The 25,690-nt window shown below is 45.9% G+C and overlaps 2 protein-coding genes across 2 annotated transcripts in view; one reads left to right on the forward strand and one right to left on the reverse strand.

The window, feature by feature from the left end:
• The window catches only part of VPS8 (vacuolar protein sorting 8 homolog (S. cerevisiae)), an 85,202-nt gene extending 83,215 nt beyond the window's left edge, over positions 1-1,987 (forward strand). The window contains exons 45-46 of the mRNA XM_010561276.1: positions 359-439; positions 1,171-1,987. Coding sequence (XP_010559578.1) covers positions 359-439; positions 1,171-1,320 — 231 coding nt within the window. The 3' untranslated portion in view covers positions 1,321-1,987. The remainder of the gene's footprint in view (positions 1-358; positions 440-1,170) is intronic.
• Positions 1,988-4,767: 2,780 nt separating this feature from the next.
• On the reverse strand, positions 4,768-10,352 carry LOC104827862 (chromosome unknown open reading frame, human C3orf70). Its single transcript, XM_010561152.1, has 2 exons — positions 10,330-10,352; positions 4,768-6,388 (listed from the first exon to the last, which is right to left on the reverse strand). The coding sequence occupies exon 2, from the start codon at positions 6,366-6,368 to the stop codon at positions 5,832-5,834; it is 537 nt and encodes a 178-aa protein (XP_010559454.1). The 5' UTR covers positions 6,369-6,388; positions 10,330-10,352; the 3' UTR covers positions 4,768-5,831.
• Between the last annotated feature and the right edge of the window lie 15,338 nt (positions 10,353-25,690).

The following is a 25,690-nucleotide window of genomic DNA, read 5'->3' on the forward strand; positions in this document are numbered from 1 at the left end:
TTGCCGTTCCCCCCGCCTGCCTGGGGGGCGTTTTCCCCCCCCTTCCCCTCCCCCCCCCCCCCCCCTTTTCTTCTAACTTACTACTGTTAGTCTGTCTGCCATCAGCTACAGACACCAACAATAAGTCATTGTGGATGTAAGGGTATCTCTGTCCTTTGTGCAAGGATTTTTTTTTTTCCCCAAAACAAAGGTGCACACAGTGGTTTCAAGCCAGAGGAAAGATGGCTAAAAAAGCCTCCCTGAAGAGGCTACAGACTGGCTGCTCCAGAACCAAGGACAGGAGCAGGGATCAATTTCTGTGTATATGAACTTGACATCTTGTGCGTTTTCTCTGTAACCTTCTCACTCTCTTTATCAGGCAAGTTCAGAGTCTCTGTTGGATCCTCAGCAGATCCAAGCTTTTGACCAACTCTGCCGACTCAACCGAGGAACCTCCAGAGTATGTACCACCTGTTTTCCTTTTGGTTTTAAATTGGTGAAGGGTATTTTGCATGTTGTCAGACCAGATATTGGCACTGGCAGTGTGGGCTTTGGCTTTTCTCTTGGGTTTTGTTTATTGCTGGCAATTTACTGTGCATAGAGCTGGCTGTTTCACATCACAAGGCAGCCACGCTGCTTCTGACAGAGCTGGGGAATTTGCTGGCAGTGAAACCATGGAAATGCCTCTGGCTTTGGGGCTGGGCCTGAAAAGTGTCTATGGTGTGAGGTTTCTCGGGTTCTTTTTAGATTTGCAAATAACCTCCCCTCCAGACACTGTGTGGCTCCTGTGATCACACAGAAGTGTCCCTCCTCGTGTCCCCCATGTTGTCCCAAGGAGAGTGCAGCCTCCCTCTGTCCCTTGCATTTTCCTTGTGCCTCCTGCCTGTTTTGGCTGTAGTTGTTGGCACTTTCAGCTCTTTCTGGGATTGTTTTTCAATTATGTAACTTTAAAGCAACCTAAAGACACCTGGAAAGTTGTTTAGTTCAGGACTGTTGTCCTGCACTGAGCTCTATAGGGTCACTACATACCATATATACCCTGTTCTTTACATGTGTTAAGGTTTTTCTAATTGCTGCAAGAAAAAGGTGAGCCCCGCCATGAGCACTTTGTCTTTCTGCATCTTGCACAAGTGCTTCTAGGCAGTCTGCCCAGGCTGCCGGACAGTGATCTGTCTGGGTTTTGTCTTGTAGCTAGCTCTCCTGACAGAACTGTCTCGTGGCCATGGTGGTGAAAAGCACGGGCTGCTCAGCGTTTCCCACGGTGACCCGGCCACCAGCAGTGTCTTCCAGAATGAGAACTTCAAGCTCCATCTGGCCCCCCCTCCACTGGCTGAAGACTAGCGCTCCTGCCTCCAGCTGCGGCAAGGCCACAGTTGGTTTCAGGTCTTGGTGCTGGGAAGCGTTTCCATCACAACACTGGACTTTCCCCACCTCCGCTGCCTTTCCCAGAACCCTCCGTGCTGTGTTGAGTCTTGCTGGGTGCTGGTGGGTTTGTAGCAGTGTGTAGTCTCCCCAGCTCTACTGCTGCTTCTCACTAAACCAAAGCAGCCGTGGGGCAGCTGGGCTAGAAGCCGTGAACTCTGGGGGCAAAACTAAGTGTGCTGAAGCATCGCGCAGCACTGGGCTACCTGCACTGAGCCGGAGGCTCGTGGCAGCGCTGGTAACTTTGCCAAATAACTGACTCTGCTCCACTCCATTGGAGGAGTGCAGCCTGTCCTGTGCCCAGAGCCTGTGTGTCACAGTGCTGTGTTGTTTTTGTGGATGGGTACCATACCCAAATTTTAACTGTGGTACTAGTAAAAGCAGTTATTCTGCCAAGGCCTGGCCCACTGGCTCGTGGCAGCAGCCGTGGGGTCTGAGGGCACAGAACAGGCGAACCTCGAAAAGGCTTGAAGAATGCAGAAGATGATACATGTGTGAACAAACTAACCTGCGCATGGTGTGTTCCTATGAACTTCCATTAAAAAAGCCCTTGGTTGGACTTTCCTGTGTGAGCTGTGTGCACAGGGAGCATGCAAGAGGGCTGCTGGTCTGACAGTGCTGCTGGCTTCCGTTTTCTTAGTACAGTTGCCCCTGAACTCTGCTACAGAAAGACACATCTTGTCACTGCGGGTGAAGCCCAAACCTCCCCTCTCACCTTGTTGTACCTATGTTGGGGGAGGATTGGGGGGAGTGTGTGTGTGTGTGTGTGTGTGTAAAAAGGTGCTGCAAGCCCTTGGGGGCTGCAAGGGGGAGAGGGATCAGTGTGATGGGTGCTGATGGTCAGAAAGGTTTGTCACTACTAAGCTCAACGCACTGTTTTGCAGTACCAAACTGGGCAGTGTCCCTTCCCAGCGGCACCTTTATTGCTCTACTCACACAGCTGCAACCTAGTAGCAGTGGTGTTTCTATATTGTCACCTCTGGTTTGTGAAACATACTCCAGATCCTGGCCTAACAACATGTGTTATTGGTCCAGTGATCATTATCTCATCTCTTCCCCCTGTTCATTTTGTCACTAGCACTTGGGTCTTTTAGGGTATCATACCCTCAGGGTCCCCGACACTCCCAGGAAGACCACAGCACCATGCAGGTGTTGCTCTCCACGCACACAGAACTACTGCACAGAGCTGGTGGCTGGTCCATGCAGAGCTTGCACTGAATGGCAGGAATACAGGGCAGTGCTGCTGCCTCCAAGGAACACAAAAGCGCCAGGTGTTGTGCAGATCCTGCCTGGCTGGGGAGCAGTGCCAGCACCATGCACCCAGCATGCCCAGTGTCCTGACCTTCTTCCCACTGGCATTAAGAACTACAAAATGGTGCCCCAGACTGATGTTTCCAGCCTGCAGCCACATGGAAGCCTAGTCAGAGGTAAGTCAAGGGGCTACAGACAGCTGAATTCTGCCAGATATCAGCCTGGGCTTGCAACTCTTTTCCCTGCTGTCTTCCCTGACCAGGGCAGCTCTTTTACAGGCAAGTGGGAACTGGGCTGTGAGGTTGCCCACCAGCCCCAGTACTTACCAGGTGCCCAAACCCAGGTGGGGCTGGGCCTGGTGCGCTCCACATGGTTATTGGATTCCTTTGCCTAGCACTGGGTGCGTGTTTCAGGTGCCACCATCTGAAGCTGTAAGCGACCATTCCTTTGCTGGAAATACCAGAATGTTTCACTAGTATGGAACATACATGGTTAGTTAGGACAAGCAGAACTTCAGTTGTTTAGTAGTTTATTAAGAGGAAATATACACACCTCTCCCTGGCAGAGTGGAGCAATGAGCCCAGGGCATGTCTCTTACAGCACATCTACGCCAGTCTTTGTGCAAAGAAATCACGTTTCTGTGAGAAGCATGTTTCTGAACCGGGGTGTGTGATGGAGCACAGTGAGAAACCTGCCACCGTGCTGGCTGCTGAAACGCTTTCCAGAACTAGCCCTGTCCCACACCAGGCTGCTCCACTGACATTTTACAGGTACAACAGAAGGAAGAGGCAGCTTTTTGTGCTTAAGACATCTGAACAAATCCTGGGTAGGAGACACAGCTTGTGAATATTGCTAATTACTTACAGTTAAGAAAGAATGTATCCTGACGACAGTGATACGAACCTGCAAGACCACAGCATCTTATAGTAAGTCTTGGTCATAAACACCCAACTGAATTTCTCGATGCTCACAGCCGGTGCTCCCTAACAGCAGGAAGAGGCGGCTCCTGCTTGCTTGCAAACAAGGTGAGCTCGTGCCAAGTCAGAGGGTCCTGATGACCTTTGCTGTGCTTGGCGCCCACAGCTAGAGCTGCTGAGGGGTACCCTAGCGTCGGGAAAGCCCTGGCTGCCGCTAGTCCCTCAGGAGGATGTATTTGCCAGCCCATCCCGTCCTCCTGGGAAGGAGAAGCCACCTCCGGGAAGAAAGTTCAGGCAGGCCAGGCACAAGAGTGAGCTTTTTCAGCTCTCCACTCAGATTACAATTGAAAGATTAAATATGAATAAATGCTGTAGGTTTATACATAATGCTTCCTTCTACCTATGGAATGTGTCTGAATGGTCCAAAGACACTAAAAGGTTGTTAGAAACCTTAGTTAACCTTGAAAGACAACCCCCCCCCCCAAAATAAATAAATCCTATTTAGTTTTACTACAGCCTTCATTTAAATGCCCTCAGAAAAACAGTATTTTCAGGTGCCTTGTGAGAATGTATCTGTTCATGCAATGGCCCAAGTTCCTCATTTAACAAGCACTTTTGCGCTTTTTTATGTAAGTCATCAAAACTATAAAACCTATTATTTTTGTCTGAAAGTGTTAGTCTAAAAAGTACAGTATTACTTTATAACCATTTATGGTAAACTCCTAGCACACGCGCCTGTGCACATACACACACTGTTGCCTAAACTTTTTCTAAAGATACTGATTACAAAGTGTATAAAATTAGTAATACCTTGTCAGGATACAGTGAGAGAGATGAGCCATCCTATAACACAGACTATAATCTAGTATCAATCACTAAACTGTACATATTTATACAGCCTTATATTCACCAATGACTTTTAAACATAAACAGCAAATACACAATGAAATTCAGTAATGCTGTTGAAAACAGTTATTACTGACTCCAACTGATTCAAGCTGACTGAAATCTGAGAATGACATTGTTTCATCAAGCAGGGCTGAAACCAAACCACTAGTGAAATGGTTCACTCTTACAAGCTATTTGAGGAAACCCTGTTCAGAATCTGCTCTTGAACTGGGTGCAAAGGAGCAGGAGCCAAAGCTTCCTCTCTCCACTAGAATGACCTTAGGCTGTATTTTAACAAGAACATGTGCTACCAAGCCCATGGGCCACCTCCCATGGGCACCTCCATGCTGTCCCCAAGCTCTGCCAACACAGTGGTGTGGCTGATAAACTTTTTTTTTTTAATTTTGTTATTCTTCAGGCAAATGCAGGCCCTGAGGCCATTTGGTCCTGAGTGCACATGTCCGGCACCAAACAGCCCAGGAGGAAAAGCAGCAGGCAAAGCCAAGGGCAGATTTTGTGTGTTTGGAGGTAGTCACTTCATTTTTTACACCCCAGTCTAGCATGGTATTGGTTAGACAGCTGCGCTTCATCTCTGCCTGCTCCCCCTTCCTGCCAAGCTGCAAAAGCCAGATCCCGTTCCCGAGATCCATGTAGAGAAAAGGGACCAGCTGGATCCAGGCAACTGATCCCCCTCTAGAGCAACAGTCGCCTTCTCAGGAGATTTCAGAGCCTGATCTAACTCAGCAGATGCTCGGTGCATAGCCTGGAGAAAAGTTGGAGGCACTTTGTGCATTCTCTAGCCTGCCATCCCAACCCCGCTGGAAGCATGGTGTAAGCAGCCTTTGGGAAGGGTCGCACCAGCACTATAGAAAAGGATGGACAATGCGCAAGGACAGAGAGAGACGGAAAGAGCCTCTTGTTGTTGCACCTTGCGTAGCTGTTTGAGAAAGAGTAAGGGCAACTTGCTTTTGCTGCTCACAGGCGTGCTGCACCAGCTCCCCCTCTGTGCTTTGAAGGCCCACCGCAAACATCCTGACAGATGGAAACATCTTGAGTGGCACATCCTTGTATGAAAAGTAGTATATGACATAACCCAGACCAAGAAAAGGGCCTATTTCAGCTATAAAAGTCTTAAGATTTATCACTACCTTATGTGCAGACCTGGGAGATCTGATCAAGCTGAGAACATGTTAAAATTGCTCAGGCTGCTGCTAGTTCACCAATCTGCAAGTCCTGTGACCACACTCCCATGAGGAATCTGAAATATCAAGTGCACTGGAAAAAAGGGATTGTCAGAAAAAACAGAAAATATAAATACTACAAAAGCAACATTACTGAGTGGGAACTGGACTGATCTGATACCAACTTGTCAAATCACACAGTGGTTTCTATAGTCTCAATCACTTCCATTTCGCACTGTGAGGGTGACAAGAGCGGGCATTCATCTGGTTCCCAGCTGCTATCCGGGCTGTAATCTTCTTCTGAACTTAGCTCGGCCACCCCCTCCGTGTCCTCGTCACATGACTCCATGTAGTGAACCCCCACCGCATTGATCCCGGAGTCCTCAGAGCTGGAAGGGGATGAGCAGTGATCTGGTTTTGGTGTATTGCTCTCTTTTGTGATTAAGGCATTGCGAACAGGTACTTCCTCGGACTTTATCTTATGGGGCACGGGGGGAGGCTGCCTCTGTACATAGCACATCTTCCCGTTGATGCATTTCACGCGGTAATTGTCAATGAAGAGGTCTGCAATTGTGCAGAACTGTGGGGAGTCAGGGGGCAGAGGGGGCTGGAAGACGGGTGCAAACTTCAAAAAGTGTTCGGTGAGCGAAACGGAGATCTGCATGGTGTTTGTAGACTCCCGAGGGCAAACGGGTATTTCGGTGCTGGGAAGCTGCTCTACGGGTGTCATGGGCTGATAGACATATTTACCTGTGGGGAAAAACAGAAAAGCAGCATTTAAAGATTGTTATCTTTAAATTAGAAACAAACTGATGACATGATGCTTGCCTTTGGCTGTTAATAATAACCAACGGTTCCCTGCAGTCAGCAGCCACTCTGTTTTCAGTGGCCTCAAGGTAGTTCTCATATGGATTCTCTGATGCTTAATACTGTAGGTAAGCATTGTTGGGGTCAATTATATGGAACTTAGTTACTGGGCCTGAAAGTAGCTCATGGTCGCAAGAGCATTCCAGATGCCTTTAGAAGGCCTTGAACAGAATAAACAAAAAGATAGAAAAAGAAAGATCCCAATTAGAAAAACACAGGTGCACATTCCACAATAAAGGGAACTTGGCACAACCAACCTCAATTCAGGGGCTTATCTTGGCCAATTAGACTGAGACAAGTTTCGCATGCTCTAGTTAATATAGCCAATTATGTCCTGTGTTTATGCGCGCGTACAGAGTATAACTAACTATCTTATGTTTATACGCGTGGACAGTATCGATATAACCAATCACATTTTATGTTTGTGCACATGGACACCAAATGCTTGCATGCAGCAGCCAATCAAAGCTTCTAAGCAACTTAGAGAATTGTATAAGAACGATCAGCTAGGCTCAATAAACTGGCGACTTTAATCATCATATTGGAGTCCTGTCGTCCGGGCCCCGCATGGAACAACCCTAAACCCTACAAAGCATAACCTTCCCTACCCCAGTCCTGCTCCCCTCCCTGCCCCTGCTTCAAAGACATCTGCAGGATGTCACTAACTCTAGAAGATTAACTCCAGGGGCACAATTCCATAGCTATGAAGTAGGACAGACAGCAAGTCTGCCTGCACCCATTTCTAGGGGAAAGAAAAGATGCTCAGAGGCCTTTTTTTTCACTGAACACAGAGCAGTTCTAGTTTACATCTTTGCTACAATGACCTGAATTTTATTATATTATTATTCTTCCAAATTACAATGAGTCTTCCTGCATGCATTTCTATGTTCTTTTTTTCTGGGGACTAAATCGTGTTTTCTGTATTATAAACCAGCAGTTCATACATGACTGCAATTAGAATTTTAAGGCAGAAAACAAGGGAATCCCCAAGCCATAGAAATGCTTTTGGCATCTTGATTATCTGGTTAAGTAGTAAGAAAATAGGATTATATTGGTTATATACAGCTGAACCAAGTGTGAACTGAAAATGTTTACTAAAAGAAATAAATAAAAGAGCAGAAAATCAGTACTTTGTTAGGAAAAAACTGAGAAACCTTAGGCTATGTCTAAGACTGTAAAATGCTGCATTTTATTTGCATGAAGCCTCTGAAAGATTCATGTCTCCCTAGGGGTTCATACACTATGAAAGCACAAGTTTCTAGAAGACTTGCAAGTAGCAGGGCTCTCAGAAGAGTTTTGATGCACGAGTTGCAAACACTGCTTTGCGAAGGCAGAAAAAGTATCAAAGCACTGAAGGACTCTTTTGATGCTTGAAACTCTCCAGGTAAGGAACAGAAAGCGACTCAAGTCTCCCTGCATTAATGTATCTGGCTGTGCTGTGATGAGATCTGCCACACGTTTTTGTGTTTGCAGCTCAGAGGTAGGTGCAGCCTTTCGCCCCTAGATTACTTATGCCTTTGGAAAATCGGAGCAGTGATTGCGTTTCTGCTCAGGGAGGCTGAGCGTGGCCTGTGTCCTGGTTTCAGCTGGGATAGAGTTAACTGTCTTCCTAGTAGCTGGTACGGTGCTATGTTTTGAGTTCAGTATGCGAAGAATGTTGATAACACTGATGTTTTCAGTTGTTGCTCAGTAGTGTTTAGACTACAGTCAAGGATTTTTCAGCTTCTCATGCCCAGCCAGGGCACCTGACCCAAACTGGCCAACAGTGTATTCCATACCATGGGACGTCCCATCTAGTTTAGGAACTGGGAAGTGGGGGGCAGGGATTCGCCGCTCGGGGACTGGCTGGGTGTCGGTCGGCGGGTGGTGAGCAATTGCCCTGCGCATCATTTGTACATTCCAATCCTTTTATTATTGCTGTTGTCATTTTATTAGTGTTATCATTATTAGTTTCTTCTTTTCTGTTCCATTAAACCATTCTTATCTGAACCCACGAGTTTTACTTCTTTTTCCCTATTTTCTCCCCCATCCCACTGGATGGGGGAGAAGTGAGTGAGCAGCTGCGTGGTGCTTAGTTGCTGGCTGGGGTTAAACCACGACAGCCTGTGACAGCAACAGGAGAGAAGGGCTGTCCTCTCCCCAAGGAAGGGCTTGCTCCCCCTGCCATGCCTCTCTGCAGTAAAAAATCCCATCCTCAGCCTAGGAATCCTTCCCAGATGTGGGAAGAGCTCTGTCTGCAACAAGGTCCCAGCCAGTGTGGCAGTCAGTGCCCCAGCCGCCTGTTGAAAGCACTGGCAACAGGACGGGCTGAGAGATCCCAACTCTTGGCTGCAGCAGCCTCTGGGGTGCTCGCTGGCTATGCCAGCCCGGATGAGCCAGGGCCCATGCAAAGGCTGTGCTTTGCTAGCCCAGTTCCAGTACATCACCAGGGCAAACCTTGAGCCCTGGGGAAGGCTTTTCCCACCTCTGCTGTGCTGTTGGTATTGGAAGGGAAATGGCTTTTGTGAAAGTCGGCTGCGCTCCTCTGCCAGGACTTCGAGCCCCCATTGCTGAAAGGACAGGGAGAACAGAGGAAACCCTGCAAAGAGCACAGAGCTGAAAGAAGAGCTCAGGGGAGCACTGGGGCGTGAGAGAGACACACTGCTAGGCCACTGCTAGAGGAGTGAGCACCAGACAGGCTGAAGAGAAAAGCCCACCCCTGTCGTGCCATGGGGGAGAACAGCCAACTGAGCCAGACTGAGAGCAGTGAGATGGTGGCAGTGGGTGGGCAGTGGAAAAGAACATTTTGTGAATAGATTTGACCAGCTCCCCTCAAATACCTCATAGAGCACTTTTTTCCTACAATCTGTGGAATGACGATTGCTAACAACAGAGCTACTGGAAAAGCTTAGTGAAAATAAACCAAGCTTTTTTCCCTGCTGTTTGATTATGGCTGGATGGCAGAAAATACAAAGTATTCCTCTCCACTTGCCATCTTTCTAACATACTATGGTCTAGTTTCTAAACTTGCTGTGACTCAGAAGAATTAAGTGCTAGCATCAAACAACTAAACACTTCAACCACAGGCAGAGCAGAGCTTTACTCCTCTGGTGCCCTTTGGAGCAACAGCACAGATATTTCAGTTCTGGCAGTCACTGAGGGATGGGGTCTCTTAGGCATTTTTCAAATCTTGCTGACACGACTTCTCTGGGAAGCTCTCTGAGGCAGGCAGACCTTACCTTCACAACCTGCTCTAACAGCAGTAGCTGCCCATGGCTTCCTGCCATGCCATCCACTGTTCTCCAGAAACTCTTCTTTGGAATTAGTGAACATTAAATATGCTACTGTCTTGCAAAGCAACACAGATGATCGATTAGCATGCTGCTAGTTGGAATAGTGTCTGATAAAATTCAGCTCGCAGAAACTGAAATGCAGCCTACCCTTGCCTGAAACCACAATGCTGTACTTAATATATTTGGAGTGCTTTTGTGTGGACTCCTATTACATTCCATTGGCAACCAATGATAAAAAACATACTACTGAAAAAAAAATTCTGAACTTAATTTTGTGCCACCTCTAGTTGAAGTGTCCAAGGAAGGCCCTGGTGAAGATTTTAAGAGGATCAAGGAAAAAAGGTATCTGCACAACAGGACTATATTTTTCCACTTAAAATAGCCACCATGTGCTGGCAGAAGGCTGAGGGATGTTGGGAGAAGAAAGCAGGGGATTTAAGCCAATGTAGCTTACAGCATGGATATTGAATGATGAACCTTTGATTCATCAGTTTGACCCCCCCCCCCCAAAAAAAAAAAAAAAAGTGGTGGCAGAAGGAGATGAGGTGTTACCTGGGAGCTCAGCTGGTTGTTTTACCATTGCAGCAGCATGTGGTAATTCTCTGCATGTTTCAAAACTGTCCTACTGGCACTAATTTCAGGGTAGAAGAAAACAGTGACTATTCTGTTAACAGAAGAGGATTTCAGATCCCCATTTGTGTGACCTTACAGCGGCTGAAACTGTTTCCTCATGTTCCAAGGACAAGTTTGGCCAGGGTAAAGCAAGAATCGCCCAATGGAAAAACAAGAATTTTCTACATTAACTGATTTCTACATTTCTTAGAATTCTGGTACAAGTTTGTTAAGTTTCAGCTAGTTTTAGGGCCAAGTTTCTTTACTTTAGATTAAACTTCTGTTTTAAAACATGATGAGGTCCGTCTTTAAGGGGTGCTGGTGCTCACAGACTGGATCATGGACAAGCTGTGGTTACAGCCTCAGTTACAACTCCTTACAACTTACCCTACATAATGCGTGTAAATGCATCAGCCATGATACATCCTATGAAAAGAAAAAATGCAGAAATTTAAGAATAAGATCGCTGCCCCCCACCCCTGCAGCTTGCGGGATTGGCAGGGATGTCGTCTTCACAGAAAATTATCCCGAAAGCACAAGTCCCCAAGTTCTCTTATAATACATCTTGGTCTGATCAAACTCCCACTGAAATAAACAGCAATATTTTTGCTGACTTTAAACAGCTGGCAAAAGTCTATGATAAAATAGTATTTTGAGCACCTGTTCTGATAAATTCCTTTTAATATGCTAGCACGTAATTTATTGCCTATTTATTCCAAATAAGTCAGTTGAAGAACTCTGCAATTGAGCTGCGCTGATGCATGCTACTGTAAATTACAGTGTTTTGCACAAATACAGATGCCAGACTAGACACTGCATTGCAAGTTGTTTCCTGGGTCACTTGCCACTGCTGCCTACACGGAAGATGGTAATTCAGTGAAGAAAAAACACTGCACGTGCCAAACACATGTCCAAAAATCAAACTCCAAATTCTGTGCATAGCAGTTTGCTGCATTTGCAGAAGTTTGGGAAGTTCTCGAATGCTGTAATAGCTGTATGGAGAAGCACCACAGTTCTGGCTCTGCAGTTCCACCACCATGGCAAAAGGACTCAGGGGAAACAAGAGCCTGTTCCTCTCCTGGGTGTTTAACAGGAAACGTGTGAAACTAGGCTCTGCCAAAATTATTTTTGTGATAAGTCTCAATTATTCATGAAAGCCACATGCTAACAGATGATATGATGAAATGCAAGATAATGAATACCTTCAGAAGTAGGTATGTAGGCTACGCTTAACTATTTGTCATAACCAAAAACCTGCATCACTATCTACACTTTCTGCTGCTACATGCTTGCAAAGCGTTACCCTCCATAAACGCTGCAACTCTTTGTCTGATCCCAGTCACAGCATGACAGCAGTTTGTGTACAATTAAAAAGGACTGATTGTTTTTCTATTTCTTCATCATTCAACTGACCCTTGTGAAAGCCTAAAAACCAAATCCTCCAGAGAAATAGCACACACTAAAGCCTACACTCAGCTGCAAAACTGATTTCAAATGTGTCCAAGGAGGTGAGTACTGGGGAGTGCTCATCTCCCTGCTTCTCTGTTCACAGAAATACGATTTTTATTGCCAAATCGGATGGATACTGTTCACCAAAGCGTTAGCTCCATGCCTCCAGTGATGCCTGCCAGCAAGTTAAGGCAGAATCCAGCAGAGCACTGAGCTCTTATCATGACCTGCAGATCTCCAGCAACCTCATGCAACTTGGAAAATGTTTTATCCCCAAAAGCAGGCGCACGCTTTCATATAATCTCTCTCTAAAGTCTGTTTGTGGCATTGATTACCAGAACTATGTGGTTGGTTGATTGGAAGCTGTATTACAGTGTCTCCTGCTTACAAAAAAACAAATACAAGCATTTAGAAGCAAGCCACGAGGTCATTTCTTTCTGATTTTTTTGCTAATTGAGTAGTCTGCATGCATCCTCACTGAGCAGACACAGCAGCAATTTCCGTGGCTAATACAAAATAACTTAACCATGAAATAAGCAGAGGTGCTACTTAAACATTTTATTCTCTACTTCCCTTTGTCCCAGCATTCTAGTTTACCTCTGACACTCATTAACGTGCTTGGCATATTAAAAAAAAAAATTAATCCATCTTTCAGCAGTGAGGTTTCTCATAATAAATTCTCAAGTTTTACCCTCTCAAAATGCTATGTTGAAGGATTATTTTGCTACCAAACACCACCACAAATTGCAGTGCACTTCAGAAAATAATACAAGATTGCTGTGGATCTTCAGTTGTGAATCTTACAAGTCTAAGTCAGTGATATATACTGTGTGTATTTCTTTGCATGCAAGACCTTTAGACACCTTTTAACTGCAACATAAAAGCTTTTTTCGTATGTATTCTTTCCCCTGCAGCTGCTTGGACAAAGATTTCTACACCCTCGAGTCTGCCAGCTCATCTACTCTCTAAAAATCAGCAGGGTTAATGAAGACCTGCTAACCATACACTATTTAACCATAACCTGGCTCAATTTAACCTGTACAGCTTAGGAACTGCTCCCAGGCGCCTGAGTGCTTGTGGTGAAAGCACCTAGCTGAGGTGCACTAGAGGAGAACCAGCTCTGATCTTACCAGAGATTTCAGTGTCTTTGGCCATGACCTATGATTCAGGGAGGCTGAAGCAGTGACCTCAGCCACAGGGCAAAGCACATGGGCTGACATTTAGGCAGTTGTGTGTTCCCACTGAATAAGGGTGCGCAAAGCGTGTGTGCAGTTGGTGTCTGTGGTTTAACAGCAGAGCTGCTCTCTAAGTGTTGGTGACTTGTTTCAGCTTGAGCCTACACCTTTGTAACAGCACCAGTGATCTCTGGTTGCAAAGTCAGCTGGGATTCTCGCTCCAGCCATGCAAAGCTTTCCTATTGCCACACACAACCCTGCCAAAAAAATCAGCTTACGTGGGCAGGAAATCAGTCCCACTATGAAGAACATTAAAAAAAAAAAAAAGCTAATTAAATACTGCACAGCTTTGAAGAAGTGAAGGCAAAACAAGTATTCATAATGCATGTGTAACAGGAGACAGTATTAGCTTGGAGGGATTCTGCATTAGTCTAAGGAAAGTTCACAACACAGAAACTCTTCCACATCTCTCTGCATGAGAAAACCTTGGAGATCAGCTTCTCAAGCACTGGCTTTCTTCATAGCAAAAGATGGAAAACTACCAAGTGTTCTTCCAGTGGGACTTGTTTCATATCTCACCAGTGTGGCAGGAGAGACAAGTCTGCCTCTTTACGAAGAGCTGACTGGATGCACACCCCTCTGATGTCTAAATGAAGTTCTCACAGGTGATGACAGCTACAAGCTGGAGTAGTGTGTTGCTGCCTGGATTGGCACAGTAGCCCAAGGACAACATATAAACTGTCAAACTTGGTTCTCCAAGATCCCCAGGGAGGTGGGTGGCACAGGTGGCAGACAGCTCTGCCATAACAGACCGGCCCGCGGTCGGCCCCAGCCTGTGCCTGGGAACGAACAGGGTATTGTTTCACCACTGACAAAGCAGAGAGTTGTGGCAGATGGAGGGTTTTCCTCCTTTACAGACTAAAGCAAAGCTTGCTGCCCACAATCTAGAGATGTATATTGAAGGGCACTCTGCACCCTAAGCCTGCTTGAGGTACCCACCACACCTTTTTTTCAGAAGCGTTCAGCAGAGCAGAAGGGTCATCTGAAAGCATGCTACTGGTCTGAGCACCTACACGGGGACACTGCCTTCCAGCCCCGCAGGCTGCAACAGCAAAACGACTGCCTCTGGCCTTCCTCCTTCTTTCTCTCTCCAGTCATATGCACAGCTTGGAAGAACAAACCTTTGCAAAGCTTGCCCTAACCATAAATATTTACCAAGGTCTATAATAGCTTCAAATTACACTTTGCTTAGAGCATAGGAATAGCTTTTCCAGAGGGGCAAGAACAAATGGAAGGAGAAACCAGGAGTACATTTACAGATGGCACATGTAAAAAAAACACTGCTAACCCAGCTTCCATTTCTTTGTGTCATATGGAATAGCCATCATGTCATATCTAGCAAAACATCATGGGCTGTGTTGGGAATGCGAGACATGGAATTAGCCACCAGAGGAAAAGAAAAATATTTCAGGACACTGAGGCACTGTCAGATTTACAGTACAAGCTCAAGTAGAGCTGAACTGTGCCATTGGTGGTTATAACAAAGCATAACTAAAAAGCTTGTCAATGTTGAAGGAGCCTTGTAGATAAAGATATGCAGCACCTTAATGCAAGTGATACTTTCACCTTCTGCTTCTTCCAAACAACTTTGAAAAAGCACTGAGATTGTTCAAACAAATTTCAGTGCAAGGAATGGAAATAGAGCATCCTGCGCATTTCCAGTGCTTCTGGCACAGCTAGAAGGCACAGTAAGGGTTCATAAAAGACACTCCAAGGACACAAGCCAACTCTGCAAAGGAACACCAGTTACCCCACCACCACCAGAAAAGAAAAAGAAGTCATGCAACAGGACCTTAGCAGTCTGGAAATACACCAGGCAACATTAGCAGGCTCTGACCTAACAGAAGCGTATCATTACAAACAGCACCTTCTTACAGAAGCACCTACATCAGAGCACTATCCATCCCATTCCCGATCTCATCCAAGCACAGAAAAGAACCGGCTAGCAATGTTTCCACAGTGGCTCCCCCAGCAGCTATTTTGTACAGTTGCCAGTTCTCTTCTCATGTGAAGGAGAGGTGTTCCCTCTCATTGCTGTATAGTGAGAGACAGCTGTGACAGCCCTCGATTTGATAAGCCATAAGCTTTTCACTGGAAACCAAGAAGGGGGGGGGGGAGGAATCAGAAAGTTTTCCTTCATCACATTTGTATTTTAATGCCCTTTTGTCTTGATTTGTTTTAAATACAAAAAGGATCATGATGGTACATGCTGTGAGCTAAGTCTTTCAGGGTTTTCTGTGCACTTCTGCTTAAAAGCAGGTAACTCTTAAATGCACACACCCCCTGGAGCTTCCTTCTATCATCCCTGCTCTTTCCTCTCATTGCTTACATGGATTTACCAGACTTAGAGATAAAGCAGCCCTGAAGGCTTGAGAAACATTTCATGCAGCCATAAACCTTCATAAAGGGGCTATATTTGCTTACTAACCATTGTAAAGGAACAGAGTATTGACATCGCAAAAAGCAATGAACAACAATGCACACCACACGTACATTCTGAAAGGAGCTCTTTGCTTTCAGTACCTGTGAGAAGCATCACACTTATCACAGGTACTACTAACCCCAGTGCCGGCACAGCCCTATGCTGGGTTATGAGAACACATACACCCCACAGTGCATGTGTGAAAGCATAGCAGGCAGCCACAGGAACCTCCACAAGCACAGCTGGCCATCACCACCCAAGGTCTGAACCCAAGGATATTTGCCTTCCATCACCCCTTTACAAAGCCACCCCCAAAGGGGAGAACAGCCACTCTTTGCACATTTCCCTGAAAAATTTTATCTCCCAAATTATGCTAGATATTTTTTACATTCAGTACAGAAAATAGCAAAAAATGGCTTAGTGCTAAATATTTATTCTACAAAACCATCCCTGTGCACCATCTGCTCAAGCTTCAGCATCCCATCATTTTCATGCAGACAGTCAGTGTGCTGATATGGTAACAAAGAAGGATAAGCACAGATCAGTGTCAGAAGCTACCTAGAAAATGAAGGCATTTCCTGGTATAGAGAAATCACAGGCACTAGAGAGACAAGTTACAGTCTTCTTCTAGGTGTGTAGTACGTGCTGCAGGGGGGCACCCATGAGCCCCTGTATGCATTGGGAATGTTTTCCTGTGAATTCTCAAATAAGCAGAACAACTCATGGATTCTTGAAAGAAAAGTCCTCTCCAAAGGCCTGTACCATGCAAGGAAGACCCACACTCTGCACCCACAGGAGACAGCCCGAATGGACAGCTGAGGCAGGAGGTTGTTTTCTGTAGCTTGGAATAGATGATATATCTTTATGGCCACAGCCTGTTTTCCTGGTGGGCTGACAGGAGAAACAATGGCATATGCAATGTGCTGTACCTGTGCAGCTCCCCTCCTGTTGTCAGAGTACAGGGTCTCCTGCTGACAAGTCATCTGTGCGGTGGCCTTACCAGAGCGTGAGCCTTCTGGGCTTGACAAACAACACATTCTTCAACTTCATTGCTGGGAACAGCGTCCTTATTATCAATACAGGCCATTCTTTTAACCTTGTCCTATTGCTTCTTCTGGTGCCTATCTACACACATTTTCATTCGAATCAAGCTTCGTATTTCTATTACGAGCTTCTACAGAACCCATTTCAGCAGAACTTCAAGGACTGCTCTCCCTGATACGCCCAAAATACATCACCACGTGGAGCTGATGTGTGCACATATGGTTGCCAACCCTTCCCGTGGAGGGGCGTGGGATCCAGCAATGCTCTGTATAAAAAAATAAAAGACCAAGTACCACAGTTGGAGGCAGAGGAGGTGGGCCATCATGTCACACAGTGCCATTGCAGACAAATAGCTCAGAGCAGCTGGACAATGCAGGTGGGAGCAAACTCGGCAGTTGCTGCTGTGGCAGGGTAAGCAAACACTGGCAGTTGCCCTTGGTTTCACATCAAGAGGCCCAAGATCCCAGAGCACCAGCTGGGGAATGCTGAGGTCTAGTGGCACAAGGCAGGAAAAACAAAGACAAAGGTGTGCGTCTCCTTTTGCCTGGCCTGCCTATGGATGGGCTAATGCTGGTGGACTGCAGGAAGGCTGCAAGAGCTGAGCAGTCCACCCTGGCACACCTGATTGTGTCCAAGCCTTTCACCAGGGACAAGTGGTACTTGTGAGTGAGTGCAAACACCTGGAATGTGGCTCAGGATCAGCAAAGCACTGAAATCCAAACAACACAGGCAGCTGCACAGCAGGAAGCATGAAGCAGCCAAGCACCCTGCCTGAAACGGCTGCAGGTGTGCTCCAGCACCAACATCACATGTCAAGCAGTGAGAGGGATGACAGCAGAGCATGCTCTCGCTGGGCACAGCAGGGAAAGTATTTCAGGGCTGGGTGCAAGTACGCAAGCAAAACGAGCAGTTTTAAGAGCTCTCAAGCTCCACAGCCACAAGTGAGAAGAAGAATACAAATGCCTGCCTCTTGTTGAAATTGTTTTACAACATAGGTTATATATAAATTCCAACCATTATGTTGCCTAAATTAAAGTATGTGTATATTAAAAACAAGGCCCAGTTGCCAAGCAATCAGATTTTGCTCTCCCAGTAGGTTTTTGACTTCCATCTACGTGAATATACTCAACTATTGGCAAAAACATCTCTAAATTGCACCAACTGCACTTCTTGAATTCTGTGATCAGTCACTACATAAAAATTGATAAGTGGAAGAATCAAAACCATTATAAAAACATACTCTGTATCTTGTGGACAGATAAATTCATGAAGGGGTGCTGGAGTAAAAACCACAACACTAATTTATATGCAGAGAGGGGGAGAGAGAGAGATACATATATATATGCACTACCTGGAATCCAATCTACTGCCAACCAGCTTTTTACATTAGTATAGGCTTGTGCCATCCATCAACAGCTAAGCCCACACTGTCACAGCTATCATTCTGTAACATCTTAACGTTTGTGAGTAAGGCATTTTGCTTTTTGTCCTTTACAGAAACAAAAATTTCTGGTATAGCCTGATCAATGTGCAGAACTAAGTTACCAGGGCTTGAAGTGAGTCATGAAGTGTAAGACAGCATTGGTTAAATTGAGAGCCATTACATAAAAACACCCCAAGATGTCCATTCTCTACAAGCCCAGCTCTGGCGGTTGCATCAACATGAGCAGCAACAAAACATACTCTTGACGAGTACACTGGTGCTGCCAGAAAGTTTGAGGTCCTGTGCCAAGTACCTGAAAGCCCTCCTCAGTGCTTCCAGCAAACCTGAGCACACAGTCAGCTCTGCAGACCTGCAGGATGGAAACCATGAGGATGACAATCTCACGACTCAGTTTATCTCATAGGGCAATGCAAGGATATGACCATGGGCTGCAGTTTAAGACACATGAAACATCCATCTGCAACCCCAAGAGTAAGGATAATGTGTTAGAAGGCTCTGTTGCATTTAGGCACTTGGAGTAAGCACGCTCAGAGAATCAAACAGGCAAACAGATTTTCTCACCTGCAGAGTCCAGGAAGGAAGCCACACACTTGCCACAGGCACTGTACTCCAGTACAAACTTTATCTTTGAGCTGTTACCCTGCAGTGAGAAAAATGCCTGAAGCCTTTTACTAGAATGAAGACCTCTGAGCAGAAGCAGAGCCTCAGCCTTCAACACTGAGCTGTTAGAATGTCCTGAATTCACAGACATCCACCACAAAAGCTGACAGGAGGCAATGTTAATGAACCCTTCAGAAGTACTTGCTTCCTGTAGGGAACATCAACAGCCTCCTCATTTCAGGCTTCATGAAAACAGTACGTTAACCCTTCATGCAGCTACAGAGGAGAGGTGTCATTTATGTGCAACTCTGAGGCTCTTACCAGCAGATCACCACGTTTTGGGCAAGCACACATTAATTCTTTGTGAATCACGCTCCTCAGATGGACAGACAGATTACAAAACACAGCCTCACAGTCATGCATGACAAAAAAGAGGTTTTGGCTGGTAGAAAGCGTTTTGGTACACAAGGCCCTTTTTCTCAGGACTTTCAGAGAAAGAAGTGCAGTGATTTCTATTCAATCCTGTATGAGGCATAGAAGAGTTAGTCCTACAAGATGTACGTCTAACAAGTAACTTGAATTCAAATATTTTCCTGTGGTCTATTCCTGTTAAGTGATATCAGGGGTTTTGTTAATAATAATAATAATAATAAAAGAAAATGCATGTCTCTAAAAATAACTGCATTATAGTAAGGATTTCAAAATGAATACCAGCAGGTTCTTTCAAAGGCGCTAATGCGCTAATGTTCCCACAGGGTATGATGAATCTACACATGTGGGTTCTTTTCTGAGACATGGCATCAATAGTACATTCATACTGTGATTTGCTGATTATAGCTAAAACCAGAGCAACAAAATGCAATCCAGGTCCAGAATGGTGCACCCATAAAAACTGGCAGATAAGTGTTTTCCTTTAGAGTTACACTTCAGAATATATTAAGCTGACATGCCTTCCCTTATTGTGTACAGCTTAGTGAAATGAAGCTAGAACATCATAGCTCTTCAAAATACAGGTGAAGAGAAGAACTTGCACAGCCACAGGCAGCAAATCCTTATTAAAAGTCTTTTCCCATTAAAAGCTGAAAAATCCACCTTTCTGTGGCTCTTGCCTGCTGCTCCGCATAATGCCTTGCTTGTGCACAAACATATTGTCCAGGTACATGGACTTAAACTGGATGGAGGTTCAAATCCTTTTCACAGCAAAAGCAAATGAAAAAATACCTATTTCTCCCAGGATTTGGAATTATCCTCCCACCAAGCCGTGTTTTCAGAGAACACCCAGCCTCAAAGTTCCTAGCCCCACTGCTCCATTCCCGTTTAGACAGAATTTTCCATAAAGAAAAATGTATGAGCTACTCCAAATATTCAGTCTGAGAATTTATAAGCATGTTACAACCGTCTTTTCATGTTTATACAACAACTCGGTCATCAGGAGGTAGTTTTGCCCTGTGGAACACCACTGCTGAAAACTGAAGTTGCCGTCACTAGTGCCAGGCTGGCTACTTCCAGTAAGCTCCAGTCTACAACACCTTTTGCAGACAGAGATACATGTAGGGCACTGGTACACTACTGCCCTTTTGCTCTCTCCTGGATGTGACAAAGAGCTTCACAGCCTCCAAAAAACAACACAAAGAAAACACACCAGAACAAAAGCAAGGCTTTTGGAGATCTACAATGAATGCGATGCTGCAGAGCATCCCAGGGCTTATTTTAGGATCCCCTCCGGCTGTAACTGCTACTCTAACATGGAGGGATCAACAGAAGCTGGCTGGCAGGCAGGCAGACATACCTCCTCTTTAGAGGCCTGCAAGCTGTGTCACGGCGCACTTGAATACTTTCAATAACCATTTTAGCTCACCTTACCACTGGTCTGTTACAGGAAAGAAAGGCTGCCTTGCTGATTCCCTGCTTATGGTTCTCACAGGCAGACCGGGGTCTGAATAATTACACGGGCTTCAAAGATTGTCAGAGCCCCTGCTGATAGCTTTTGTCGCTTGAGAGGTGGGAGAGATACCACGGAAATGCTACTTGTGTGCACAGAGCTACTTAGATGCTGCACACATCACTATGTAGCAAGGGAAAATACCAGCACCTGGTGCGTGGGGCCAGGGTGTGTACACTGTCAGAGGACAGGTAGGAGATGCGATGTGACACACACAACCACATCTTTCTCTCTGGAAGAGGTATAATCAAGGCTGGCCTCAACAGAGAGCTTTCACCAGTTTTGTGGGGGAGAAAACAAATGTTTTTATTTAAAAATGTTAAATAAAACCACTGGTATTTCAAGTAGAGAACAATGTAATAAACAAATATCTGCTTAGAGTACACACAGGTGCAGTGACTGTACTGATTTGCTTCACTCCCTGGCAGCAGCTGTGGGAGATGGATAATCGCCTCTCACCGCCCAAGCACACAGCAAAGGCCGACCACAGACCGAAAACTACAAATAGCTGGTCCAGCTCTGGGGGACCTGCAGACGCCGGTAAAACAGACGCGATGAGGAAGCAATAGAGCTTGCTCTGAGAGCGAAGAGAACCCCTGGTCTCCCTGTTCAGCGGGCAGATGAACAAGAAATGTAAATATACTCTGATTCTGTGTCCTCAGAATATGTGCTGGCACGGCCAAAATCAGAGAAGTCCTTCTCCCCCAAACCACCCAGAAACACATGCCCTTCGTGGCATGCCACCCATCATATAAACCCCTTTTCTCCTCTTGGCCGAGGAATGACAGTTTCTTGGGTTTCTTGCCAAGCCTTCCTGACCTCACACAGAAACTGGCAGGTCTGGATCTAAACTCAGGGTCTAACAGTCCCATAATTACACGATGCACACCAGAGAGTAGGAAGCTATTTCAAGGCACACCTGCAAGTGTTATACACCACTTAGCAAAACACAAGGGCAGAGGAGCATCTGTATTTTTTTAAAACCTATACTGCCACCACAATCTTTTCACGTCTGAGCCTAGCAACGGTTTTCCCTCTCTGACCACCCAAAGGAGACCTCACAGCTTTCACCCATGCTTGGTTTGTTTTCTTGTAAACGGTCCAAACAGCTGAATCTTGCAAAAGTGGTGGAACTGAAATTTATTTGTCGCAGTTATTTTTCAATATAAGATATGCAAGAGGCTTTAAGTAACTGAAAGCCCGCTTTTTTGATGCTGAACCGGCGGGGGGGAGGGGATCACAGAAAGGCTAATACAAGGTAGCACAATTACTATCTATTGATACAACTGCTGTGAAACGAGGATTGTGGAACCATTATTCATAATGTATTTTTGATAACTGCAACATAACGTACTGAGTTTTGCAAGGTGTTTAACATAATGCAAAACATTCAGATTAAAAAATAAACACAGTTGCAACAGAATACCCTATTTTTGCATTGTCCAGGGATGAAGCCAATCTTGTAATTGTATGAAGTGTGATGCTTTCTCTGGTGAGCTAATTCTTGGGGAGTAAAATTAGCAAAACGCAGTCAAAGTCCTGCTGTCAGTACAGATGTAACCCCAAGGATCTGATCCGTTCTTACAGAAGCAGGTACCACCACAAAGCCAGCAGCCTCGCAGACAGCATCAGTGCAGAACAGAGCCACAGCAGAAATCCAGAGGTGAGGAAAGGAAGGCAGGCACCTTGCTGCAGACCTGCCTCTGGCACATGTTTTCTCTGACTCTGGAAAAAGTAGATCTGAGTAATTTATGGCTCTCAACCTGCATCTAATAAACAAAACCCCACAAGGCTGTCAGAGGGGAGGGGAGGAAGGTGAACAGGGTGCTGTCACCCTGGCAAGGGGAATGCACGCAGGGATAGACTGAAAGGGTGCAGTGCAAGCAAGAGAAACATGTGACAGGACAAACACGGGGGCTAAAGTCAAAACACTTCTTGGCCAACACCTTCTTCCCTGCAGGGAAGGGGACTCTGAAGGCTTGAGCCCTCATCCCGCTTCCATGTGGAGACAGGAGTCGGCAGGCGTGCAGATGTCCAGCAGAACACAGGGGAAGGGTGTCGTAGACATCTATTGCAGCAGGATATGAGGTGCTGCCTGCTCTCCTGGACCCCTGATGCCCACAGAACCAGGCTTCTCCAATGACACCCAATGCACCCTGCCAGTCCTCCCATCCGCAGCCTCCCCAAGCCCACCGGTGCTGCACATTTTGTGTGCACCCGCTTACGAAGGTTTTAGTTGGGTTCAGAGCTCCCCAGGCACTGGGCCGTATTAGAGAATGACGTCCCATCTCACAGGGAACTCTGCTCCCCATCAAGCCCAGAACAGACTGAAAAAGACCCGAAATAAATTCCCAGGCTTCGACACGGAAGTCATACAGATACTTGAGGTTCTCAGAGCTGTCTGGATACACTGAACAGCCTCTGTGATCTCACCTGCCAGCTGTTGCCATTTTACGGAGAAACATGGGAGGTAAAGAGAGCGCTTAAAGTACTGCTCACTTCGGAGCGTGCCAACAAAAATGGCTTTGGGGAATTCAGACTAGGTTCTTTCTCAATTATTACTTCTGTAGCCAAGTGGCTCTGCAATGCTAAATTGCTTTTGTCACTGAAGTAAGCAGATCTGATCCTGAATACACATGAGGAGACAATCTACTCATTGTAGTGGTGGTGAGTTTTTGTAATTTTTCAGTGTAAGTGCACTTTAACCGAGTTGACATTCTCCAGGACCTTGGACACTGACGGAAAATGATACTTCCAAGGCCATTTTAATTGATGTAGAGCTTCCTGTACCCCAATACAGCTCCTAAGAGTCACAGAAAACCGCTTTCAAGAACCCTATGAGGATTCCCAAGTCAGTATTACAGCACTGCATTTATGGAAGATAACTCCCAACACTGTTTAATTACATCTCTGACCTCTATACAATTTTCCATTATAGGCCTCATTCTTACCCCTTTCAAGTCCAACTCAAGTCATTCTGCAGGAGCAGGATACAAAGAGATCCTTAGCTCTGAAATTTGCATTAGGATATAAGGGGGCAAGAAGGCAGCGCACTTCTTCATGGCTTTTAGATTAAACAAGAAAAAGAGGTATGTGACTTCCTTCATTTAAAATCACAGTTTCATGGGGCAAATGTATCTCAAAGTTTCCTTAGTCGTAAAGGAGGAATTAAGAAGGAAGTCTGTACTTCTTGCAAAAACTATAATTATTTTTAAATCTTACAATTGCCATGGGGAAGCTAAGGGCTGGATGGGATCTCAAGTGGTCCTTCCAAGAGGGAATAAGTTCCATGTAACTCCCAAGAGACACCAGTCTAAGCCTTCCTTAAAGGCCTTCAGGGACCATGATTCCTCACCTTCTTAAGTACTCCATTCCCTTGCTTCATACCTCTTCCTAGTTAAAATGTTTTCTAATGTCCAAACCTAAACTTTCCTTGCCACAGCTAAGTGATAACTGGTTATCTTCCAAGTCTGTGTAGAGAAGGGCTAGAACACAGCTTTCTTTGCAAGGCTACCTTTACACTTTGCAAAGCTCATCTTGCCTCCCTCCATCAATCTTTTACAGCCCAAGCAACCCCTTCGCTTTTGCACCCCCTTGTAAATCATATTTTCTAAGCTGATCACTGTGATCTCCTACAGAAACTCCCCAATTCTCCTACAGCTTTTTCAAGTGCAATGCTCAAAACTAAGCCCATCAGTCTGGTTTCATCATTACTGAGCTGAAGAGACTAATTAAATTGCACGCTTGCAATGCTCCTGTTAATGCATCCCCAAGTGAAGGCGTGGGCTCTGGTTTTGGATTTTCTACCACAAAGGCCTCCTGCTGCTGACGCACACTCAGTTTGTGATCCATCTTAATCCCCAGATCCTTCTCCGCAATGTCACTTCTCTAGGTGTTCCCAGCTCCGCATTTGACTTCCCCTTCCCAGGACCATCCCCAACTGATTTTGGGCAACATCTCCAGTTTATAAACACCATTTTGAGCTCTGATCCTGTATCCCAGAGTGCTTATAAGCACTCTTGATGGCAACCACAAATAACTGAGACCAGAGAAATTTTGGAAGAGTATTATCTAGGTCATAGCCCGAGGGCCTTTGTGTCATCGATGAAATGGCAATGAGACATCCCTGTCCCTGTGCAGCAGGTGACTATGGCACCTTCTCACATAGCCAGTTGTGCCACCACACAGTACTCATTTCAGGGCACAGACAGAAAAAACCCATTGTTCTGAACTGATTTCAAATGAACCCCAAATCAAGTGAAATTCCTACAATGTGTATTTATTTCAAATAGAAGCTCTCATCCAAATAAAAGGTGGCTTTTTAGGCAGGCCTATTTCCCCATTAAGCAAAATTTGCAAGAAGTGTGTGTGAAAGGGAACCCATGTAGGAGATTAAATTACAAGGAGAGATGGCGACAGACTGAAAAGGAGAACAGGACGTCAGGAGCCAAGGGACATCCTCAGCAGCACCAAGCAACCCTCACATAAGGGTCCAACTTTAACCCCGACCATCCAGGCCTTAAGATCTCCAAAATGCAACACAAGCCAAGTATACAGCTCCATCACCATTTCCCGACCTCATACTGACATGCTGTTTGAACGGCTGCTCTTCAAGGCTGTATGTGATTAATAATTCATCAAACTATGTTTGGACATCCACAGTTCAATCCCAGCCTCCATGATTATACACATCAGTATCTTGAATACAGATATTAAAGTCATTGGGCGCCTTTTCAACAGAGTTGGAGCAACACTGGATTTTCAAACAGTGACTGTCTGCTATATGTATATCCTAAAGCAGTTCCTTCTCCACTCAAAAGACTTTAAACCGTATGCCTGCAAGAAGAAAAGAATTAGACCCGAGAACGAAGTAGCTGGCGAATGCCTCCTCCGGTGAAAAAGACAGCCCTATGCAGCAGCAGCGGTGTGCGAAGGCGGCAGCCAGCGCCACAAGCAGCTCACCCTTCGGCCGCCCCCCGACTCTGAGCTGAGGGGTGTCCGGACGCCAGGCCCCGAGGCAACTCTCCCCCGCACCGCCGCGGCAGCCCCGCCCGGCCACCCCTCCGAGAGCAGCCCCGAAGTTTGGGGTCCCACCGCAGCAGGCTCGGCCCCGGGTTCTCTCCACCGCGGCCGCGAAGCCGCCCGCGCTGCCGCCCCGCCGCCAG

Source organism: Haliaeetus leucocephalus, unplaced genomic scaffold, assembly GCF_000737465.1.
Source record: "Haliaeetus leucocephalus isolate CR32 unplaced genomic scaffold, Haliaeetus_leucocephalus-4.0 Scaffold143, whole genome shotgun sequence".
Lineage (NCBI taxonomy): Eukaryota > Metazoa > Chordata > Aves > Accipitriformes > Accipitridae > Haliaeetus > Haliaeetus leucocephalus.